Source organism: Palaemon carinicauda, chromosome 27, assembly GCF_036898095.1.
Source record: "Palaemon carinicauda isolate YSFRI2023 chromosome 27, ASM3689809v2, whole genome shotgun sequence".
NCBI lineage: Eukaryota > Metazoa > Arthropoda > Malacostraca > Decapoda > Palaemonidae > Palaemon > Palaemon carinicauda.
The window spans coordinates 86,587,226-86,612,508 of record NC_090751.1 but is presented as its reverse complement, the minus strand read 5'-3'; the positions used below and the strand labels follow the sequence as shown (position 1 = coordinate 86,612,508).

The 25,283-nt window shown below is 42.0% G+C and overlaps 1 protein-coding gene across 1 annotated transcript in view; it reads right to left on the bottom strand.

Annotated features, from left to right (window-relative positions):
* Nucleotides 1-25,283, bottom strand: part of LOC137620788 (deubiquitinase OTUD6B-like) — a 177,538-nt gene that overhangs the window by 79,855 nt on the left and 72,400 nt on the right. The window contains exons 5-6 of the mRNA XM_068351218.1: nucleotides 15,705-15,894; nucleotides 7,585-7,789 (exon numbers count right to left, since the gene is read on the bottom strand). Coding sequence (XP_068207319.1) covers nucleotides 7,585-7,789; nucleotides 15,705-15,894 — 395 coding nt within the window. The remainder of the gene's footprint in view (nucleotides 1-7,584; nucleotides 7,790-15,704; nucleotides 15,895-25,283) is intronic.

Below are 25,283 nucleotides of genomic sequence, written 5' to 3'. Positions count from 1 at the left end.
GGTACGTGAAAAGTGGCTCTAATGTTTTCTTTCAGATAAACATGTATCTGTTTACTACTGTACTTGTGCAAATTATTGGTTATCCACCTCTTATATGTATATAATTGTTGTGACCATGTCTATTTATTGTTTTTCAATAAATTTGTTCTTGGGAACCTTGCGTCTCCTTCACCTATGTCAATTTCTTATCATTAATTGAGCATTCAGCCTATGTACGTTAATCGGGGATATCTATAATAGCCTGTTCCTTGATGCAAGCCTTGTTGCATTGGTTTATACTTTCCTTAGTGAAAAGGGCTCCATCCTCTTCAGGGGATGGTGGCGGCTGCAAGTTTATTCTTACACCGATGTAAACCTTTGTCCAACTCAGTATCGACCATGGGGTTGGTCGATATTTCCTTTTTGCTGTAGTTCCTTACAGACTATGCTTTACTTCATATAGGGCGAGACCACTATATTGGCTTGCCAGTGATTCTAACATAGGTATATGTACTCTTCATTCCTTCCCAGAGTCTAGTAGGACTCTTCCCTGTAGGGGGCAGGAAGCGCTATCATGGTTTATGGTTAGTGAAAAGATGTATAACGGTAACATCTTAGGTCTCTCAGTCGAGTCGACTAGGGAAATATTTCTGAGGAGTGCGGCACGTTTTGAGAATCCACAGATACAGTAATGCTCTGATATACTTCCATCAGGACGACATGGCTTGAGCCCAAAAAACGGATTTTGAGCAAAGCGAAAAATCTATTTTTGGGTAAGATGGCCATGTCATCCTGATGGACCCGCCCTGCTCCTTCCTTTAAAAAAAAAAAAAAAAAAAAAAAGAGAAGGGGCTGTAAATCCCCTCCCTACATACAGTATCTGTAGCACCTCGTGTATCGCTACAAGGAATACAGATGGCGCCGTGAGCGGCGCAGGGCACGCTTACGAAACGGGGAGGAGAGATGCCTTACGAACGGCTCCCCCTTTCTTATCGTTTTCGTTTTCTTGCCATTTGACCCCTACGAAGTGTTAACTCTGTTCGGGGTACAGATTGCCATGTGGCGTGTCAAGAATACGTCCGCTGATATTTTGCAATATCCCTGATTATTTTATTAGGGATATTCGCTCCAGGAGTTAGAATTCTGGGTACCTTAAGGTAAATTCTCTGGGAATATTGCCGTAGTTGTAATATACCCTAGGAAGCCACCTTAGAGGAACTTCCATCAGGACGACATGGCCATCTTACCCAAAAATAGATTTTTCGCTTCGCTCAAAATCCGTTGAATAAGTTGAGAAATGGTATAAACAATACTTTGTTACTGTATTCGTATGCGCCTATTCTTGAGACCGGCAGCTAGACGTCAGCTGATCTGCTCTTAGCCAAAAGTAAAACAAAAAGAAGTCAACAATACTCGATTTTTAAAACACATCCAAAATTTAAAAACTAAAGTACACGCTTTCTTAATGTGCAATTAAATATCTAACGAGTAGCAATTTTCTAGAATAAAATGATGTTTCCCAAAAAATAGTGGTTTGCTGAAGAAATCGGATGCCGTATTTTAAGCTACGACTGAAATGGATGTATACACGGTATAACTTTTTCGTTTTATATTTGATTGACACTTTAAGAAAAGTGATTTTGGTTTCTTCATCTAATTGTAAGTATTGTATAACATGAGAGAGAGAGAGAGAGAGAGAGAGAGAGAGAGAGAGAGAGAGAGAGAGAGAGAGAGAGAGAGAGAGAGAGAGAGAGAGAATCAGCTGTTGTAATTGAATGCCGTGATTTTGTTTCGTGAGGAATTGATCGCCAGAACTAACAATAGTCATGTTAATTTCATTCTTAAACTCAGGTTGCCATATGTGAACTAAGGTTTTATTTCTTACAGAGAGAGAGAGAGAGAGAGAGAGAGAGAGAGAGAGAGAGAGAGAGAGAGAGAGAGAGAGAGAGAGAGAGAGAGAGATTATTATAATTATACCGTGTACTCTACAAAACCAATCTTTGCAAATCAAATGTATACTGTTTAAAATATGACAAAATATTGCCGACTCGTTACCGAAGTTTAGGCTATTCACTGCCGATAAACGAACCCAGTCAACTCGTGAAAACCTTGAACGCCTGAAGGGAAAAATAAAGCTTTTATAAATACTGCACTAAACAAAAATAATGCTTTAATATACCATCATTAACACTACCATTAAAATTATCAAAAGGTTGGAGAAAGATAAAGATTGCCGAGAACATAACCACAATTCTGTTTACATTTTGTCAGCTGGACTCGCACAGTTAACAGTTGATTTCATTGTTGATGTGGAATTTTATCCTTAAATGGGCTTTTTATTATGAAATTATGTTAATAAGATGTAATGTTAATATTGTTTTGTAACATTTAATATAAATCACCAGACGCTCCCCAACTTACGAACGAGTTACGTTCCGAACGATCGTTCGTAAGTTCAAACTGTTCGTAAGTTGCTTCAGTGCCATATTTTGTATTATGATTTATGTTTAAGCCATATACAGTACTGTATAAGTATATTGAAGGTTTATATAAGTATGTTTAAGTATGTTTAAGGCTTGTATAAGTAACCTGTATTGGTTTGTACTGAAAAAAACATTTAATAAAATGGAGAGAATACGTACAGTACTGTACTACGTATATTAGAGAGAGAGAGAGAGAGAGAGAGAGAGAGAGAGAGAGAGAGAGAGAGAGGAGAGAGAGAGAGAGAGGTTAGTTTACTGAATTGTTTTATTTCAATTTTGACCGACGGAATCATTCTTTGTAGAGTATACGTCACGTATCTTGTGACGTCATGTATTTGGCGGAAGAGCGCTGACAAACCGAATGATTTCCTTTCATTATGTTGCCGAGTAATCTTATTACAGAATTCTCATAATCGAAACACCGAGTAACGATATCAAGTGTTTTAGTGGTCTGTATCATTAGTTATGAGATTAGTAGCCTACAACTTACCGTAAAGTTAAGAAAAAAAAAAGTCTGATGTTATATTTCTTCTGGCGGAAGGCGAGAGGCAAATCAAGTGATTTTCTTCCGATCCGTTACTATTCCCATAATCGAAACATCGAATAAGGATATAAAGAATTTTTTAATATTTTCAAAGAAATATGAAGACTTAACTGCATTAAAAATCAAAATACGGAGAGAGAGAGAGAGAGAGAGAGAGAGAGAGAGAGAGAGAGAGAGAGAGAGAGAGAGAGAGAGAGAGAGGTGGGGGGTTGCGTATTCCGTTTATAACTAATAATAAGGTCTATCAACGAACTGTATGGAAAATGTGATACCCTATAATATATTAGCGCTGTTGTAATATTCACTATGAAGAGATTTCGAATATCAAGAAAATTATATAAATCAGTGTTATTCGTACTATATGTGCGCATAATCGTAATACTGCAGCGTGACCTTGAGATCAGCTGATCTCCCAACCAAAAGTAAATCAAAAGTAATTGTTGATTATTGAAATGCTCAAGAAATTAAAAAAAAAAATATGAACGTGCTTTAATAAACCACAATTAAACACAATAATGTCTAATGAAATATGAAGGCTTAATATTGAACGAAAAATTGAATACTGTATGAAGCTTTAGAATTAACTACCCGTATGCGATTGACAGAGCGAGCACACACACACACACACACAGAAAGAGCTACAATGATTTCGCATGATACCTAATAATAAGAACTGTAGGGAAACTGATTTTCTGTAACATATTGGCGATGATGTAATATTCATCTTGAAGATATTTCTAATATGTTAAGAAATAAAAAAAAAAAATGCCAAAAGTCTGATGACGTTATATTTCTTCTGACGGAAGGCGAGAGGCAAATCAAGTGGTTTTCTTCCGATCCGTTACTATTCCCTTAATTGAAACATCGAATAAGGATATAAAATTTTTTTTAATAATTTTCAAAGAAATGTGAAGATTTAACTGCATTAAAAATCAAAATACGGAGAGAGAGAGAGAGAGAGAGAGAGAGAGAGAGAGAGAGAGAGAGAGAGAGAGAGAGAGAGAGAGAGAGAATTTAACTTGAAATGAAATCTACGGATGTTTACGAACATGTTTGGACTTCCTTCAATTTGTGTTCGTATGTACCGTTGTTCGTAACTCGAATGTTCGTAAGTAGGGGAGCATCTGTATTTAGGGCTACCAATAGATTTAATAAGACAATATATTTGATACATTTTGTAGTCCTTGACTAGCAGACTTTGAACAGCTTAGCAGATACAGAAAATATATTTTTGGAAAATAGCGATCGCATAAAAGGGGAATCGTATAATTCGAACACGTATAATTCGGGACCCTACTGTAGTTAACATAGTATTGTTGATATGATTTAGCTCCCTATCACGTAATCCTTGAAGAAAAGAGGAGCACTCTTAACCAGTTCATTAAAATGCGAAGCGAAGAACAACAACAACAGACGAATCAACAGTTGGTGCTGACCATCCACAGCTACCTACGTAAGCTACGTGATGTAAACTAATATATTGAATGTAATATTGATGAATTGATGAATATAACAACTAGATTTATTGTATACTATTGCAAAATAATTATAACAACTTAATTTGTTATTTAACCTTACAAAATCCTTATATTTTATACTATCTTAGAGCTAACCACATTCACAAGTAAACAGCCGGCGATGTACTGTGCTAAATTGTAAACATCTACATTTACAATAATGGATGCACATTTATTTGTGAAATTAGATTACTTTTTCAGTACTAAATCAAAAACTAAAATTTATTTGTTTCTAAGCTTAAATAGATTCTTATTAACCATATATTAATCAAATTGCACTTAAAATAAAATATAGAACTGGGAATGGTTATTTGTGGTTTAGCCTAGTGACAAGTAAACTCAACTTACGTTGTTTTTCAACTTGAGTCGCCTCTCATGGAACCAATTACTGACGTAAGGTGAGGAATACAGTGAGCCCTCGCTACTTCGCGGTTCGACCATAGCGGATTCACGACTTCGCGGACTTTTTTTCATTAAATACAGCATCCGATTTCATTAGCAAACCATTATTTTTGGGGGAAACATCATTTTATTCTAGAAAATTGCTACTCTTTAAATAGTTAACTGCACATTCAGAAAGCGTGTACTTTTGTTTTTAAATTTTGGGTGTGTTTTAAAAATCGAGTATTGTTGACTTCTTTTTGTTTTACTTTTGGCTGTGATCAGATCAGCTGACGTCTAGCTGCCGGTCTCAAGAACATGCGCGTACGAAGTATTGTTTTTTATCATTTCTTAACTTATTCAAACCATCTATACAGTTGATATTACATAGGCACCAATGTGTTATAACCTATCATATTTTTTGTTTGTTACATTTAAAACATCTCTCTCTCTCTCTCTCTCTCTCTCTCTCTCTCTCTCTCTCTCTCTCTCTCTCTCTCTCTCTCTCTCTCTCTCTGTGTTTTTAAATTTCGGGTGTGTTTTGAAAATCAAGTATTTTTTGCTTTTTTTTGTTTTAATTTTGGCTGTGATCACATCAGCTGATGTCTAGCTTCCGCTCTCAAGAATATGCGCGGTACGAATACATTAACAAAGAATTGTTTACAGTACACCATTTCTTAACTTATTCAAACCATCTATACAGTTAATATTACATAAGCACCAATGTGTTATAACCTATCATATTTATTATTTAGTACATTTAAAACCATTCTCTCTCTCTCTCTCTCTCTCTCTCTCTCTCTCTCTCTCTCTCTCTCTCTCTCTCTCTCTCTCTCTGTCACATCGAACGTAATAGCGGTAACTTAATTTTTCGATGACTTTAAAAATAGCCTAGTACTTTCTTCTTCTTTTACCTTTTTTTGCATATGGTGAGGTGGGTACAAGTTGACTTATAACTGAAGTTAGGAAAAGTATTTTGGATATGGAAAGAACAATTATCTTTCATAACAGTTTAAAATTATCGTAAATTATCATTCTGTCATTAGCGGCAGTTTGCTATTGTGGATTAAGCGCATAAGGGAAAAAAAGGTTTCCAGCTCTGCTACGAATTTAGGAATTTATATGGATGCGATAAGTAAAATATTTGTAACATAATGTTTACTAAATGTTTGTTATATCATTAGTTATCACTTTGAGCATGTGTGTTTAATGCATTCATTTGTTTATTATGATCGAAGATGGCGCGTAAACAAATGGAAGGTTTCCGTTTCAGGCGGCGTCATGAAGAAAAACATTATATAAATGGCATTCATTTCATTTATTTGGAAGTTCTAAGGAATATTAAGTAGAACATTGGTAATAACAAAGTCAACATATAATCAATACTTGGTAAGATTGCTGTCGATGCAAAAACTAACCTATACACAGATGTGTAAATGTGTCTGTTTCTTCGTTATGATCAGAGATAAACGTAAACAAAACATTGGTTGTCATTTTTTATTCGTGCTTTTTGGCGTGTTTAGGAAACGCATGATATAAAATTGCCTTTAATATTTGTGCCTGTTTTAGTTTAGGGTACTGTAGTACAGGCATTAAGTGTTCTGTACATTAAAGGGTAGTTTGTTAACAGTACTACGTAAAGGGAAGGTTTTAAAAGTCTGAATATACATGTTAAATAAATACAGTACGTAAATATGGTGTCCCTACTTCGCGGATTTTCAGCTATCGCGGCCGGGTTTGGAACCTATCTACCGCGATAAATGAGGGTTCACTGTACCTGCATTAAACAAATAAAAACTACATAAACTAGAAGGGCACTGAGTTAAGTGCAGACCTCCGCTGCGGCAGCTTCGACTTTTTACTTGTCCTTGACCTTAACCTATATCAATTGTTGTGGGTTTTCATACATTTAAAAATGAACCAAGGCTGAAGTCTCTATGACAACAATGTTCAAACTTATGGCTCATTACATGAATTGAACGGTTTGCTTGACTGTGACCTTAACCTTTGGCCATGACCTATAAATTTAATAATTTTCAGATTTTTACGTAACAGTTTATCCCTGCAAGTTTCATTACTCTTCAATTGAAACAGTGGCCAGGAAGCTGTTCACAAACAAACCTCACAAAAAGGGGATAAAACATAACATCCTTCCAACTTCGTTGGCGGAGGTAAATATATTCATGAATACAATACCAACCACTACTTGCTTCTCACCTTGTTTATTCTTGCTCAATCTCCAAATTCTCAAAATATCCTATATAACAACCAGGATTAAAAACGGATTTTCAAGAAAGGATCAATGCGCCATTTAGAAAGCAGTTACTGGTAAACTACAAGACAGAAAGAGGTTGTGGTAGCCTATTGAAAATGTCTCTGCCTGGCAATATATCAGATGGAAGTAAGAAACCCGTTCAAGCTCAATACTTTGTAATGGTGTCTGCAACCTCACCATCCTTGTAAGCAAGGGATGGGGGATTTTGTGGAGCCCATAGGTCTACCTGCTGGGTCATCGTCAGCCATTGCATGGCCCTCCCGGGTCCTAGCTTGATGAAGGGGGGCATGGGTGTTCAATAAGTGTCTATGGTCAGTCTCAAGGTCAATGCCCTCTCTCTTGCCTCTCATATTCATGAGCAGCCTTTAAACTATACTAATTTACATTGGATAGAATGATCTTTACCTCTGGCTGCCCTCCCCATGCAGGAGTGTTTTCCGTTTGATCACAATATTCCTCAAATTCTTCCGGGGTTAATTGTTCTCCAGTGTCTGGATTCGTGATGAAAGGGCCAAAGTCATCACTATGAAGACGCAAATACTGGCTTGCTTTACTTCTTAGCCATGAGACTGTTACATCTGTCATTTGATGAGCTATAGCTGCATACATACTGTAAAAAAAAAATTCTATTATAATAGTGTTGTTTGGGATGTTAATAAGATTTGATGTAATAAAAGACAATCAAAGATAAGATAGTACAATATCTTGTAAAATGTTATTTTGATAAAATAAATTTTTTAATATACTTACCCGGTGATTATATAAGCTGCAGCTCTGCTGCTCGACAGAAAACTCTACGTAAAAAATCCGCCAGCGATCGCTATGCAGGTAGGGGGTGTACTTCAACAGCGCCATCTGTCGTGCAGGTACTCAGTACTCATTGTAAACAAAGAACTCAATTTTCTCCTCGGTCCACTGCGTCTCTATTGGGGAGGAAGGGAGGGTCCTTTAATATATAATCACCGGGTAAGTATATTCAAAAATTTATTTCATTATCAAAATAACATTTTTCAATATTTAACTTAGCCGGTGATTATATAAGCTGATTCACACCCAGGGGGATGGGTAGAGACCAGCAATAAATGTTTACATTATTATGAGCTAAGGATTTTTTATTTCATTTTAGAAGTTATCAAAATAACAAAAATAAAATAAATAAGTACCTGGTAAGGAAGTCGACTTGAACAATTACTCTGCCTTTTTAAGTACGTCTTCCTTACGGAGCCTCGCGATCCTCTTAGGATGCTGAGCGACCCCTAGGATCTGAAGTATGAAGGGTTGCAACCCATACCACAGGACCTCATCAAAACCTCTAATCTAGGCGCTTCTCAAGAAAAGAATTTGACCACCCGCCAAATCAACCAGGATGCAAAAGGCTTCTTAGCCTTCCGGACAACCCCAAAACAACAATAAAAACATTTCAAGAGAAAGATTAAAAAGGTTATGGAATTAGGGAATTGTAGTGGTTGAGCCCTCACCCACTACTGCACTCGCTGCTACGAATGGTCCCAGGGTGTAGCAGTTCTCGTAAAGAGACTGGACATCTTTAAGATAAAAAGACGCGAACACTGACTTGCTTCTCCAATAGGTTGCGTCCATTATACTTCGCAGAGATCTATTTTGTTTAAAGGCCACTGAAGTTGCGACAGCTCTAACTTCATGTGTCCTTACCTTCAGCAAAGCTTGGTCTTCCTCACTCAGATGGGAATGAGCTTCTCGTATTAACAGTCTGATAAAATAGGATAAAGCATTCTTTGACATAGGCAAAGATGGTTTCTTAACTGAACACCATAAAGCTTCTGACTGTCCTCGTAAAGGTTTAGTTCGTCTTAAATAGAACTTAAGAGCTCTCACAGGGCATAAGACTCTTTCTAGTTCATTTCCAACCATATTCAATAGGCTTGGAATATCGAACGATTTCGGCCAAGGACGAGAGGGTAGCTCGTTCTTGGCTAGAAAACCAAGTTGTAAAGAACATGTAGCCGTTTCAGATGAAAATCCGATGTTCTTGCTGAAGGCGTGAATCTCACTGACTCTTTTAGCTGTGGCTAAGCAAACCAGGAAAAGTGTCTTTAAAGTGAGATCTTTAAAGGAGGCTGATTGTAGCGGCTCGAACCTTTCTGACATGAGGAATCTTAGTACCACGTCTAAATTCCAACCAGGTGTAGCCAAACGACGCTCCTTCGTGGTCTCAAGACTTAAGGAGGTCCTGTAGATCTTTGTTGTTGGAAAGATCTAAGCCTCTGTGACGGAAGACTGATGCCAATATGCTTCTGTAACCCTTGATAGTGGGAGCTGAAAGAGATCGTTCTTTCCTCAGGTATAAAAGGAAGTCAGCTATTTGAGTTACAGAGGTACTGGTCGAGGATACAGATACTGACTTGCACCAGTTTCGGAAGACTTCCCACTTCGATTGGTAGACTCTAAGGGTGGATGTCCTCCTTGCTCTAGCAATCGCCCTGGCTGCCTCCTTCGAAAAGCCTCTAGCTCTCGAGAGTCTTTCGATAGTCTGAAGGCAGTCAGACGAAGAGCGTGGAGTCCTTGGTGTACCTTCTTTACATGTGGCTGACGTAGAAGGTCCACCCTTAGAGGAAGAGTTCTGGGAACGTCCACTAGCCCTCGAAGTACCTCGGTGAACCATTCTCTCGCGGGCCAGAAGGGAGCAACTAGCGTCAACCTTGTCCCTTCGTGAGAGGCGAACTTCTGCAGTACCTTGTTGACAATCTTGAACGGGGGGAATGCATATAGGTCTAGATGTGACCAATCTAGAAGAAAGGCATCTATATGAACTGCTGCTGGGTCCGGGATTGGTGAGCAATATATTGGGAGCCTCTTGGTCATCGAGGTTGCGAAGAGATCTATGGTAGGCTGGCCCCATGTGGCCCAAAGTCTCTTGCACACATCCTTGTGTAGGGTCCATTCTGTTGGAATGATTTGTCCCTTCCGACTGAGGCAATCTGCCATGACATTCAAGTTGCCTTGGATGAACCTCGTTACTAGTGAAATGTTTAGATCTTTTGACCATGTGAGGAGGTCCCTTGCGATCTCGTACAACGTCATAGAGTGGGTCCCTCCTTGCTTGGAGATGTACGCCAAAGCCGTGGTGTTGTCCGAGTTCACCTCCACCACTTTGCCTTGAAGGAGAGACTTGAAGCTTTTCAAGGCCAGATGAACTGCCAGTAGCTCCTTGCAGTTGATATGCATTGTCCTTTGACTCGAGTTCCAAGTTCCCGAGCATTCCCGACCGTCTAATGTCGCGCCCCAGCCCGTGTCCGATGCGTCCGAGAAGAGAACGTGGTTGGGAGTCTGAACAGCCAGGGGCAGACCCTCTCTGAGGCTGATACTGTCCTTCCACCAAGTCAGGGAAGACTTCATCTTCTCGGAAATGGGGATCGAGACCGCTTCTAGCGTCTTGTCCTTTTTCCAGTAAACAGCTAGGTGATATTGAAGAGGACGGAGATGTAGTCTTCCTAACGATACGAACTGTTCCAGGGATGATAGTGTCCCTATCAGACTCATCCACTGCCTGACTGAACATCGTTCCTTCTTCAGCATGTTCTGGATGCATAACTGGGCTTGACTTGTTCTGGGGGCCGACGGAAAAGCCCGAAAAGCTAGACTGTGAATCTCCATCCCTAAATACACAATAGTTTGGGATGGGACCACTTGAGACTTTTCCATATTGACCAGGAGACCCAATTCCTTGGTCAGATGTAGAGTCCACTTTAGATCCTTCAGACAGCGACGACTGGAAGAAGCTCTTAGAAGCCAGTCGTCCAAATAGAGGGAGGCTCTGATGTCCGCTAAATGAAGGAATTTGGCTACATTCCTCATCAGCCTCGTAAACACAAGAGGAGCTGTGCTTAGGCCAAAGCACAGGGCTTGAAACTGGTAGACAACCTTTTCGTAAACAAATCTCAGAAAAGGTTGGGAGTCTGGGTGGATGGGGACGTGAAAGTATGCGTCCCTTAGGTCTAAAGAGACCATCCAGTCTTCCCTTCTGACCGCTGCTAGAACGGACTTTGTGGTCTCCATGGCGAACGTCTGCTTTGTGACAAAGACATTCAGCGCACTGACGTCTAGCACCGGCCTCCACCCTCCTGTCTTCTTTGCCACTAAGAAGAGACGGTTGTAGAAGCCCGGGGTTTGATGGTCCAGGACTTTGACTACCGCTCCCTTTTCTAGTAAGAGAGACACCTCCTGTTTCAATGCTCGTCTCTTGTCTTCCTCTCTGTACCTGGGAGAGAGATCGATGGGAGACGTTGCTAGAGGGGGTTTTTGTACAAACGGGATCTTGTACCCCTCTCTGAGCAACTTCACAGATTGTGCATCTGCGCCTCTCTTCTCCCAGGTCTGCCAGAAGTTCTTGAGTCTGGCTCCCACTGCTGTCTGAAGAAGCTGGCAGTCAGACTCTGCCTTTAAAGGACTTGGTTCCTTTCTTCTTCCCACGTCTCCCTTCGGCACGAGCACCTCCTCTGCTGGAGGCTCTGCCACGAAAGGGCGGAATAAATCGGGACGCTGGAGTGTCCATCCTTGGTCTAGCTGACAAGGTAGGCAAAGGGGTGGCTTTGCGGGCAGAGGACGCAACCAGGTCATGGGTGTCCTTCTGTATCAAAGAAGCAGCAATCTTCTTAATCAAGTCCTCTGGAAAAAGGCACTTAGAGAGAGGAGCAAACAGAAGTTCGGATCTTTGACAAGGTGTCACTCCAGCTGACAGGAAAGAGCAAAGGTTCTCACGCTTCTTGAGGACTCCGGATACGAACGATGCAGCAAGCTCACTAGACCCGTCACGTATGGCCTTGTCCATGCAGGACATGATGAGCAAGGAAGATTCCTTCTCAGTCGGGGAGATCTTCCTGCTCAAAGCTCCCAGACACCAGTCTAAAAAGTTGAAGACCTCGAAGGCTCTAAATATCCCTTTCAACAGATGGTCTAGGTCCGAAGGTGACCAGCATATCTTAGAGCGTCTCATAGCTAGCCTGCGGGGAAAGTCTACAAGACTTGAGAAGTCGCCCTGGGCAGAGGCAGGAACTCCCAAGCCGAGAACTTCTCCCGTGGCATACCAGACGCTCGATCTGGAAGAGAGTTTAGCAGGGGGAAACGTAAAGGCTGTCTTCCCTAGACTCTTCTTGGACTGCATCCACTCTCCTATAACTCGTAAAGCTCTCTTGGACGAGCGTGCGAGGACGAGTCTAGTAAAGGCAGGCGAGGATGACTGCATACCTAAAGCACACTCTGACGGAGGAGAGCGCGGAGCCACAGACACAAACTGGTCCGGAAACATCTCTTTGAACAGAGCAAGAACTTTTCTAAAGTCCAAAGAGGGTTGCGTGGACTTGGGCTCGTCAAGGTCCGAATGTGGTTCATCAACGTGTGCCGCATCGTCATCATCAGAGAGTCCATCATCCGAGAATTGAGGAGGAAGCGGCAATGGAGTAGGTATCGGCTGGTTAGCTGAGTCCGGTCGCACGGGTGCACGCGTGACTGAACCGGACGCAACGTCATGGAACTGTTGCCCAGTCTGTGAACTGGCAACAACCATAGCAGCGCGGGGACGCACAGCGTCTACTCCAGACTGTCTAGTCTGATGTGGGCGAGCAGAGGTAACCACACTGGGTTGCGGAGGTTGACGCTCCGCGTCAAAACAAAACAACTCTGTCGGTTGTTGTACCTCGCGAACGTCAACGGAAGGTTCCGTGCGTCGCTGAACGTCAACATGCGGCTGGCAGGGTACACTGGAACGCATGGGTGGCGGGATTCTCTCAGCTGGAGTGCGCAAGAAGGTCGCCTCAGCGTCCACAGGACGCACAACCGAGAGTGTGGTTGGTTGTGGGCAAGAGGTTGGTGCAGCAGCAACCTTCTCCGCACGAAAGTCCTGCATTAGAGACGTTAATTGGTACTGCATGGTCTGCAGCAAAGACCACTTAGGGTCTGCAGTAGCAGGTGCGGCGACAGACGGTGTGACTGCCTGAGGCGGTACCGCTTTGCCTCTCTTAGGAGGTGAGCAGTCATCGGAAGACTGCAGCGAGTCCGAACTGACCCAGTGGCTACAACTGGGCCGTTGGACTTGCGCGGAAGGGACCGACTTGCGCTTAAGAGGTCGTGAGACATTGGTCCATGGTTTCTTACGAGAAACCTCTTCCGCAGACGAGGAATAAATGGGCTCTCTCGTCTTTGTGTGGGTGGGACGATCTTGGGTAGATACGCCCGAAACCATGGAGGGAACGTCTGTTCGCTGATTAAAGCCTCTCGAACCCATTGGTCATACGACATTGCTTCTCCCCTGGACTTGGGAGCTTGCAAGAGGTCCCGGACTAGGAGGACGACAGGCACGAACAGACGAACCCTCAAGCGCAACACTATCCACAACACTATCACTCACTTTACCACTTCCCACTGCACTTTTACACTTCAGCTCCTTGACATCCGCCATGAGCTGGTTACGGTCACTAGCCAGGGACTCAACTCTCTCACCCAGAGCTTGGATGGCACGCATCATGTCAGCCATCGAAGGTTCCTGAGTGCCAGAAGGGGGATCAGGAGCAACCACTACAGGGGAAGGAATAGGTTGTGGGGCATGAGGAGAGGAAAAATCAACAGAACGAGATGAACTTCTCCTGACTCTATCTCTCTCTAGCATACGTGTATATTTTTGGAATTCGATAAAATCGAATTCCGAAAGCCCAACGCATTCCTCACATCGATCTTCCAATTGACAGGTTTTATCCCGACAATTGGAACAAACGGTGTGAGGATCGATAGAGGCCTTCGGAAGACGCCTAGAACAGTCCCTAGCATTACACTTCCTGAATTTTGGGACTTGAGAAGGGTCAGCCATTTTGAATTGGTCAAAGGGGAATTCAAAAACTATCCAAAGTCATCAACAAATAATCCGATATCAAAAAAAGAATGCAGGGATTTATTGAAGAGAAAGCCTGCACAGCGAAAGCTCAAAACTAGAATAGTGTACTTCACCAAATAGTTGTGAAAACAAAACCAGTTAGCAACAGCGAATTAGTAGGTCTTGCCGGTAGCACGACAGAGAGAAAATTGAGTTCTTTGTTTACAATGAGTACTGAGTACCTGCACGACAGATGGCGCTGTTGAAGTACACCCCCTACCTGCATAGCGATCGCTGGCGGATTTTTTACGTAGAGTTTTCTGTCGAGCAGCAGAGCTGCAGCTTATATAATCACCGGCTAAGTTAAATATTGAAAAATGTGAAATAAGAAGGTAAATCTATACAAGTAAACATATCTGTACACCAAGAACTAAATTATACATGATCATACCTAAAGTTCAAAACATCACTCTCCAAGGTCAAATATATGCAATAAACCACTACAAAACAGTAAAATATATAGGAGTGAAAGAATTTATTGAACAGGAAAAACCTACTTTGCAGAGGGCTCATTACATACATGTCTATAGTTACCTTCCCTCTTATGAATAATTTCTGCAAGATCAGGTTACAAAAGACAACTTATGTCTGAGCTTGGAAAGGTAAGCACACATGAAATGTCTAAGAGCCATTCTCATTCGGCACAATACAGTAACATTGGCATGCCTTTGATTAATATGACCACTGGGTCAAATGTCTAAACTCTGGTATGGCTCGTCCAGAAGATTTATACTTATGAGATACGTAAAACCTTGAGCATGGTAAAAACTGAATAAAAACAGAACCAAATAAAATGGAAAAGAAGTAAGAAGCAAATTAAAATGAAGCTGGGGGCTTTAAGGATACCAGGCAATACTATTTACATTGAAATTGTACAAGTCATACAATATGAGGTACCTACATATGAAGAAGAAGAATAGTGTTTAGAGCAGCAAATATTTAAGGTGCATCAGTAAAACTTAACTTTCATTAATCTTGAAATGAACGGAAAGATTAGAAAAAGATCTGCAGTCCTTGCAATATTCAATATTCATACCACTACCTATTGGAGCAGGCACACTACTTTATTAAGATTAAATTTCGTAGGTAGAAGAGACAATACTGAAACCTATAGTCCATTTCTTTTAGCGAGTCATATTTGCACCGACTCGCAGTGGTGCCCTTTTAGCTCGGAAAAGTTTCCTGATCTCTGATTGGTTGGACAAGATAATTCTGACCAATCAGCGACCGGGAAACTTTTCCGAGCTAAAAGGGCACCGTTGCGAGTCGGTGCAAATATGACTCGCTAAAAGAAATGGACTATAGTACTGTACCTTACCTTGCACAATAATAAAATGACAATTAGAATTACTTTTTCAAACAAAAGGATAGAGTAAAGCTATCAAACAAAATGTCTATCATAAATCTTATGAAGCTTATTACTGAACCTACCAAAACTTAAATATTATTGGCAAAACTTACAAAATGAATACACTATATTTGTAAAGGGAGGGAGAAAAAGTTGAACGAGACTATCATATTTACAAAGAGATCTAAAAAGCATGCAAACAAATGGAAATTTACATTTTAAGCATTCAGTAAAACTTCTAAATAAATGATTGAATAAAAAAAGCATTAACATTACCAATCTCCATCAGGCTGAATTTCAAACATTTTGAGCTTTCTAGCCTTAAGCAATGCCTTCAACTTCGCAGCCTCAACATTACGAGCACAAAATCGGTTGTTATCCTTCTCCTCGCGTATTAGGGCCTCACGAGCTCTATTGGCATCAGCTTTCTTCTGACGACGTTTGGCTGCTTTACTGACCTTCTTTCCTATTCATGAAAAGTGATATAACATTAAAAACAGTTAAAGAAACCATTCAATGTGTTAAAATAAAGAAAATTTAAAATGATCTTCCATACTCCATACATACAGCCTTCTCAATTGAATTGTGCTGCACTTCCCAGAGGGTGTGGAATAATAAAAACATTTACATCATTTAGCATGGAAGAGGGGGTTAGTTACTGTGTACTATAGAACATTTTCAGTAACCCTTCAACCCCCATTTACATTTCTTTTGGCCTTCATTTACATATATTTATTTTATGTCTCCATAATCCGTTACGCAACTTCTTCAAATCAATCTTGATCTTATTATCTACTCTCATTAAAGAATAATTCTTCAACTTAATCTTGTTCTTATCTAATTTCATTTAAAAATAAATCCTTCAGAAGCACTCTATGCATTTAGAGATTAGAGATGTGATTTTTGGTCTTATCAAACACAGGATAAAGAGTCGAGTCTTTTGCTTGGGTGAGCAATATTCAACGAGTCGCAATTTTCATTTATTGCCAATAAATATTATAATCAAGTCATAAGCATTTGGAAGATTGGCTACGGTTCTGCTGTTACATAATGTACTGTGTATGAAAAAATATTGTACACTTTTGTTTTTTCATGAGAATTCACATTGAAATCACTATAAAATGTACAGTTAAAGTGTACACATCAGCCAATAACATTGTTCAATACTGTTTTATCTAAAGAGCATACAGTAGATGTGTGCTGTAATCCTTTATGTTTGGCTTGTTATTGCTATGTTTATAATTTGGAATGTAAAACAGATTACACTACATTGTATTATGCAATAAAGATTTTCAACTCTATTATGCATAACCATAGTGGACCTCAGACATATATGCAATGTTACATTGAGTAATACACAACTAAATTAGAACACACCGAAATTCAAGTTCAATGTGTTATTGCCACATATGTGGTTACTGCATGCTTTGTGCATTGTGAGATATGCTGAAGATAGTAATAAAAGTTCCTTATAATGCTCCTTATGCCTGAGCTGCTTTGCTTTTTTTTTTGTTTCTTTCAGTTGGCTTTCTTTGTTAATTTTAAGTTTTCTTTTCCAATTCTCATTCAAGATTAAATACACTAGGTGAGAAATATGAAAGTCTTAATGGCCTAATTAAATGACAGTACAGCCCTTGATAGGAATAAAAATAATACTGCAGTATGATTCCCATGGTGAAAATCTGAGATGAATTGGTTATGTTAAACTACCATTTCTACTTCAACACAAGGTACCAACTTGATCCAACTTCTATGAATGACCTGAAATGGTTACAGTATATCACACTATTCTAAAAAAGTTGAAGCACTACTTGGGATCCCGATTTAATAACTACACTCGGGGAGTTTGGCATTAATATTCATAAATAAATCTTCAGGTTCTGTCCGCTGCCATCTTGATACTGTAGCACTCTTCTCAATTGACTTCAGTATCTCTACTATCAACTATGTCAAAATGTCAAGGACCAATTTTAAATCTGTCTCGGTGTTCCGTAATACGTTTCCATTTTTAGATGGTCTGTAGCGAGCTTCCAAGGCCCAAATATACCAGCAAATAAGATGACTTGTAATGGGTGTTTGTATCCATGTAAGATTTATGTATTGAGTGCTGTTACTCCTATTGCCATGGTATGCAGCTATACCATTTTCAGGTAGTACAAACCTTTCCAAATGTAAAATGCCCTTATGTTTCAACTTTCAAAGATGCAAAACAGCATTTCCACACGTGAAATCAGTTCAAGTCTATGCCTCCTCTTCAAGTTTAGGTGCTTCAAAGGCCTTAAAATTTCATTTATCAAATATCCATCTTATTGTTTTCTGAATCTACCTTCCTAAACAAGCAACACCAATGTAAAACTTTTTACTTAAACATTGAAACAACCCACTACTCAACAAAGAAAGTAAAAAGCAAAATCACTGTAAATTATGCAGTACATGTATAGCATTCTTTGCACTGCTGCAATTGTGTAAAGTATTGGTAGTACAGTATGTACAGTATTGCTATACATAAACTTGCTCATTACTGAATGTTACATACTTCATACTTAACATATCAAATCCAACGTTAGGAACACTAAGATATACAGTATCATCATGATAGAAATTAATAAGAAATATGGTGGGGGAGGGATGGATCAACCTGGAGTATATATTTCTGATATGAACATTCAATAATGGAAATGATCTTCAACATCATATAGCAAACAGTGGTGAATATGGCATTTGTAATAAACAAATGATAAGTAATAAATTAAGTGACAAAAAACTATTATCTGTTTTAAGCAAAACAATTATACCTCATTGCATCAACTGGACAGTGGCAAACTATTCAATTACAATGGAGCATCAATATGACAAAATTTTTAAATAACTTGTATTCTTCCTTGAATAAGGAGATAATTTCGGCAAAAGTTGGAATGGCCATTAAATTCGTTAATGAGATAGTTAACAACAGGTGGTACGTGCAGGCAAAGAAGACCTGCTCCACCATCTGTCAGAACAGAATCCCTTTGACCTTTTGGCTCATGACCGAAAGGGTTGGTTGAGGAGGAGAAATACAAAACACTCAAAAAATGATATTTTAATTATAAAATAAATTTTTGAATATACTTACCCGGTGAATATATAGCTGCAACTCTGTTGCTCGACAGACAAACTCTACGGAAAAAACTCGCCAGCGATCGCTACACAGGTTACGGGTGTGCCCAACAGCGCCATCTGTCGACCAGATACCCAGCTCTTATGTAAACAAAGACTCAATTTTCTCCTCGTCCCACTGCGTCTCTATTGGGGAGGAAGGGAGGGTCATTTAATTTATATATTCACCGGGTAAGTATATTCAAAAATTTATTTTATAATTAAAATATCATTTTTAAATATTTAACTTAGCCGGTGAATATATAGCTGATTCACACCCAGGATGGTGGGTAGAGACCAGTAAAATATGTTTACATTTTATGAGCTAAGAGTTTTTTATTTCATTTAGAAGTTATCAAAATAACAAAAACAAAATAAATAGGTACCTGGTAAGGAAGTCGACTTGAACAATTACTCTGCCTTTTAAGTACGTCTTCCTTACGGAGCCTCGCGATCCTCTTAGGATGCTGATCGACTCCTAGGAGCTGAAGTATCAAGGGTTGCAACCCATACAACAGGACCTCATCAAACCCCTAATCTAGGCGCTCTCAAGAAATGACTTTGACCACCCGCCAAATCAACCAGGATGCGAAAGGCTTCTTAGCCTTCCGGACAACCCATAAAAACAACATTAAAAACATTTCAAGAGAAAGATTAAAAGGGTATGGAATTAGGGAATTGTAGTGGTTGAGCCCTCACCCACTACTGCACTCGCTGCTACGAATGGTCCCAGTGTGTAGCAGTCCTCGTAAAGAGACTGGACATCCTTTAGATAAAAAGACGCGAACACTGACTTGCTTCTCCAATAGGTTGCGTCCATTATACTTCGCAGAGATCTATTTTGCTTAAAGGCCACGGAAGTTGCAACAGCTCTAACTTCGTGCGTCTTCACCTTAAGCAAAGCTTGGTCTTCCTCACTCAGATGTGAATGAGCTTCTCGTATTAACAGTCTGATAAAGTAGGATAAAGCATTCTTTGACATAGGCAAAGATGGTTTCTTAACTGAACACCATAAAGCTTCAGATTGGCCTCGTAAAGGTTTAGTGCGCTTTAAATAGAACTTAAGAGCTCTCACAGGGCATAAGACTCTTTCTAGTTCATTGCCTACAATCTCCGATAAGCTGGGAATATCGAACGATTTAGGCCAAGGTCGAGAAGGCAGCTCATTTTTGGCTAGAAAACCAAGTTGTAGCGAACATGTGGCTTTTTCTGATGAAAATCCGATGTTCTTGCTGAAGGCATGAATCTCACTGACTCTTTTAGCTGAGGCTAAGCATACTAGGAAAAGTGTCTTTAGAGTGAGATCTTTAAAGGAGGCTGATTGTAGCGGCTCAAACCTGTCTGACATGAGGAATCTTAGTACCACGTCTAAATTCCAACCAGGTGTAACCAAACGACGCTCCTTAGTGGTCTCAAAAGACTTAAGGAGGTCTTGAAGATCTTTATTGTTGGAAAGATCTAAGCCTCTATGCCGGAAGACCGATGCCAACACGCTTCTGTAGCCCTTGATAGTGGGAGCTGAAAGGGATCGTCCTTTTCTCAGGTATAAGAGAAAGTCAGCTATTTGAGCTACAGAGGTACTGGTCGAGGATACAGAAACTGACTTGCACCAGTCTCGGAAGACTTCCCACTTCGATTGGTAGTCTAATGGTGGATGCTCTCCTTGCTCTTGCAATCGCACTGGCTGCCTCCTTCGAAAAGCCTCTAGCTCTCGAGAGTCTTTCGATAGTCTGAAGGCAGTCAGACGAAGAGCGAGGAGGCTTTGGTGTACCTTCTTTACGTGTGGCTGACGTAGAAGGTCCACCCTTAGGGGAAGACTTCTGGGAACGTCTACTAGCCATCGAAGTACCTCGGTGAACCATTCTCTCACGGGCCAGAGGGGTGCAACTAGCGTCAACCTTGTCCCTTCGTGAGAGGCAAACTTCTGCAGTACCTTGTTGACAATCTTGAACGGTGGGAATGCGTAGAGATCTAGATGTGACCAATCTAAGAGAAAGGCATCTATATGTATTGCTGCTGGGTCCGGGACTGGGGAGCAATAGATTGGAAGCCTCTTGTTCAGCGAGGTTGCAAAGAGATCTATGGTTGGCTGGCCCCAAGTGGCCCAAAGTCTCTTGCACACATCCTTGTGGAGGGTCCATTCTGTTGGAATTACTTGCCCTTTCCGACTGAGACAATCTGCTATGACATTCAAGTTGCCTTGGATGAACCTCGTTACTAGTGAGATGTCTTGATCTTTTGACCAGATGAGGAGGTCCCTTGCGATCTCGTACAGCGTCAGTGAGTGGGTCCCTCCTTGCTTGGAGATGTACGCCAAGGCAGTGGTGTTGTCTGAGTTCACTTCCACCACTTTGCCTCGAAGGAGAGACTTGAAGCTTTTCAAGGCTAGATGTACTGCTAACAGCTCCTTGCAGTTGATATGCATGTTCCTCTGACTCGAGTTCCACAGTCCTGAGCATTCCCGACCGTCTAATGTCGCGCCCCAGCCCACGTCCGATGCGTCCGAGAAGAGAACGTGGTTGGGAGTCTGAACAGCCAGGGGAAGACCCTCTCTCAAGTTGATATTGTCCTTCCACCAAGTCAGACAAGACTTCATCTTTTCGGAAATCGGGATCGAGACCGCTTCTAGCGTCTTGTCCTTTTTCCAGTGAAAAGCTAGATGGTATTGAAGCGGACGGAGGTGTAGTCTTCCTAATGACACAAATTGTTCCAGGGATGATAGCGTCCCTACCAGACTCATCCACAGCCTGACTGAGCAGCGTTCCTTCTTCAGCATGTTCTGGATGAATAACAGGGCTTGACTTATTCTGGGGGCCGACGGAAAAGCCCGAAAAGCTTGACTGTGAATCTCCATCCCTAAATACACAATAGTTTGGGATGGGACCAGTTGCGACTTTTCCAAATTGACTAGGAGTCCCAATTCCTTGGTCAGATCTAGAGTCCACTTTAGATCCTTCAGACAGCGACGACTGGAAGAGGCTCTGAGAAGCCAGTCGTCCAAATAAAGGGAGGCTCGGATGTCCGATAAATGGAGGAATTTGGCTACATTCCTCATCAGCCTCGTAAACACGAGAGGAGCTGTGCTTAGGATAAAGCACAGGGCCCGAAACTGGTAGACCACCTTTTCGAAAACGAATCTCAGAAAAGGTTGGGAGTCTGAGTGGATGGGGACGTGGAAGTAGGCGTCCCTTAGGTCTAGGGAGACCATCCAGTCTTCCCTTCTGACCGCTGCTAAGACTGACTTTGTGGTCTCCATGGAGAACTTCGTCTTTGTGACAAAGACATTCAGAGCACTGACGTCTAGTACCGGCCTCCACCCTCCTGTCTTCTTTGAAACCAAGAAGAGGCGGTTGTAGAATCCCGGAGATTGAAGGTCCGAGACTTTGACCACCGCTCCCTTCTTTAGCAAAAGAGACATTTCCAGTTTCAGGGCTTGTCTCTTTTCTTCCTCTCTGTACCTGGGAGAGAGATCGATGGGAGACGTCGCTAGAGGGGGTTTTCGTACAAACGGGATCTTGTACCCCTCTCTGAGCAACTTCACAGATTGTGCATCTGCGCCTCTCTTCTCCCAGGCTTGCCAGAAGTTCTTGAGTCTGGCTCCCACTGCTGTCTGAAGTTGCGGGCAGTCAGACTCTGCCCTTAAAGGACTTGGATCCTTTCCTCTTCCCTCGCTTCCCTTCGGCACGAGCACCTCCTCTGCTGGAGGCTCTGCCACGAAAGGGCGGAATAAAGCGAGACGCTGGAGTGTCCATCCTCGGTCTAGCTGATAATGTAGGCAAAGGGGGAGCTTTGAGAGCTGAGGACGCAACAAGATCGTGAGTGTCCTTCTGCACTAACGAAGCGGCTATTTCCTTTATCAGGACTTCTGGAAAAAGGCACTTGGAAAGAGGAGCAAAGAGAAGCTCAGATCTCTGGCACGGTGTAACTCCAGCAGAAAGGAATGAGCAGAGAGATTCTCGCTTTTTTAGGACTCCGGACACAAATGAGGCAGCAAGCTCATTGGACCCATCACGGACGGCCTTGTCCATGCAGGACATAATAAGCAAAGAAGTCTCTTTATCTGTCGAAGAGATCTTCCTGCTTAGGGCTCCTAGGCACCAGTCTAAGAAGTTAAAGACTTCAAAAGCCCTAAAGATTCCTTTCATAAGGTGGTCCAGGTCCGATGATGACCAACAAATCTTTGAGCGTCTCATGGCAAGGCGGCGGGGAGAGTCTACAAGACTTGAGAAGTCGCCCTGGGCAGAGGCAGGAACTCCCAAGCCGAGAACTTCTCCCGTGGCATACCAGACGCTCGATCTAGAAGAGAGTCTAGCAGGGGGAAAAGCAAATGCTGTCTTCCCTAAACTCTTCTTGGACTCTAACCAGTCTCCTATCACCCGCAAAGCTTTCTTGGACGAGCGTGCGAGGACGAGTCTAGTAAAGGCAGGTGCGGTAGAAGGCATGCCTAAAACAAACTCTGAAGGCGGAGAACGAGGAGCCACAGAAACAAACTGGTCAGGAAACAGCTCTTTGAAAATAGCCAAAACTTTTCTAAAGTCCAAAGAGGGTTGAGTAGACTTAGGCTCGTCCAGTTCTGATTGTTGTTCATCTTGATGTGCAGCAACATCGTCATCAGAAAGTTCCTCATCCGAGAACTGATGAGGAAACGGCAACGGAGTGGGTAACGGCTGGTTCGCTGAGTCCGGTCGTACTGGTGCATGCGTGACTGAGCCGGACGCAATGTCATGGACCTGCTGCACAGTCTGTGAGCTGTCAACAACCATGGTAGCGCGAGGACGCACAGCGTCTACCCGAGACTGTCTAGACTGACTGGGTTGCGGAGGTTGACGCACCGCGTCAAAACAAGTCAACTCTGAAGGTTGTTGAACGTCCAGAACGTCAACACCCACTTCCGTGCGTCGCTTAACGTCAACATGCGGCTGGCAGCCCACACTGGAACGCATCGGTGGAGGAACTCCCTCAACTGGTGTACGTGAGAAGGTTACCTCAGCGTCCACAGGACGCACAACCGATCGCTTAGAAGGTTGTAGGCTAGTTACTGCACTCGCTGCTGGTACGGCAGCAACCTTCTCCGCATGAAAGTCCTGCATTAGAGACGTAAGCTTGGACTGCATGTCTTGCAGTAAAGCCCATTTAGGGTCTACGGGAGCAGGTGCGGCGACAGACGGTGTTAGGGTCTGAAGCGGTACCGCTTTGCCTCTCTTAGGCGGTGAGCAGTCATCAGATGACGGCAACGAGTCCGAACTGACCCAGTGACTACAACCGGGACGTTGGACTTGTCCTGAAGGGACCGATTTACTTTTTAAAGGTCGTGAGACCTTGGTCCAAAGTTTCTTGCGAGAAACACCTTCAGACGACGAGGTATAAATGGGCTCTCTCGTCTTAGGTAGGTAGGGGCGATCTTGGGTAGATACGCCCGATACCATGGAGGGAACGTCTGTTCACTGATTAAAGCCTCTCAAACCCATGCGTCGTACGACATTGCTTCTCCCCTGGACTTGGGAGCTTGCAAGAGGTCCCGGACTAGGAGGACGACAGGCACGAACAGACGAACCCTCAAGCGCAACACTGTTCACAACACTATCACTTGGCACTTTAGCACTTCCCACTGCACTTTGGCACTTAAGCTCCTTAACATCCGCCATGAGGTGATTGCGGTCACTTGCAAGGGACTCAACTCTCTCACCCAGAGCCTGGATGGCACGCATCATGTCAGCCATCGATGGTTCCTGAGTGCTAGGAGGGGGGTTATGAACAACCACTACAGGGGAAGGAATAGGTTGTGTGGCATGAGGAGAGGATACATCAATAGATCGAGAAGAACTTCTCCTAACTCTATCTCTCTCTAGCCTACGTGTGTACTTTTCGAATTCGATAAAATCGAATTCCGAAAGGCCCACGCACTCCTCACACCGATCTTCCAATTGACAGGTTTTACCCCTACAATTGGAACAAACAGTGTGAGGGTCGATAGAAGCCTTCGGAAGACGCCTAGAACAGTCCCTAGCATTGCATTTCCTAAATTTGGGAACTTGTGAAGGGTCAGCCATTTTGAATTGGTCAAGGGAAAATTCCAAAAACGATCTAAGTCATCAACAATGAATCCGTTACAAAAAAGAGTTCAAGGATTTGTTTGAAGAAAAACCCTGCACAGCGAAAGCTCAAAACCAGAATATAGTACTTCACCAATAAGATGTGAAAAACTCCAGTTTAGCAACAGCGAGTAAAGTACGTCTTGTCGACACCTCGACAGAGAGAAAATTGAGTCTTTGTTTACATAAGAGCTGGGTATCTGGTCGACAGATGGCGCTGTTGGGCACACCCGCAACCTGTGTAGCGATCGCTGGCGAGTTTTTTCCGTAGAGTTTGTCTGTCGAGCAACAGAGTTGCAGCTATATATTCACCGGCTAAGTTAAATATTTAAAATTTGCTATTTATGTGTATAAAAACCTTTTGTCCTCTAAATAGAGAAACTCACTGCTTGATAAGTTAGAAGTACCCCTAGAACTGAACTGGTTGGATGTTCTTCCTCCTTGGAAATATAAATCTGCCTGGTCACATGCAGGTGCAAAGGAGATGACTTCAGCAATCTCCTATCTGTTTCTCATGGGGATGAGTAAACTGATAGGGCCTCACCTGTCCAAGTTGAATTGTAAATGGTCAACTGAGGAAACCCTTCTCACAAAGGGAAATCACTCCCCAAAAATTATACCTGGTGTA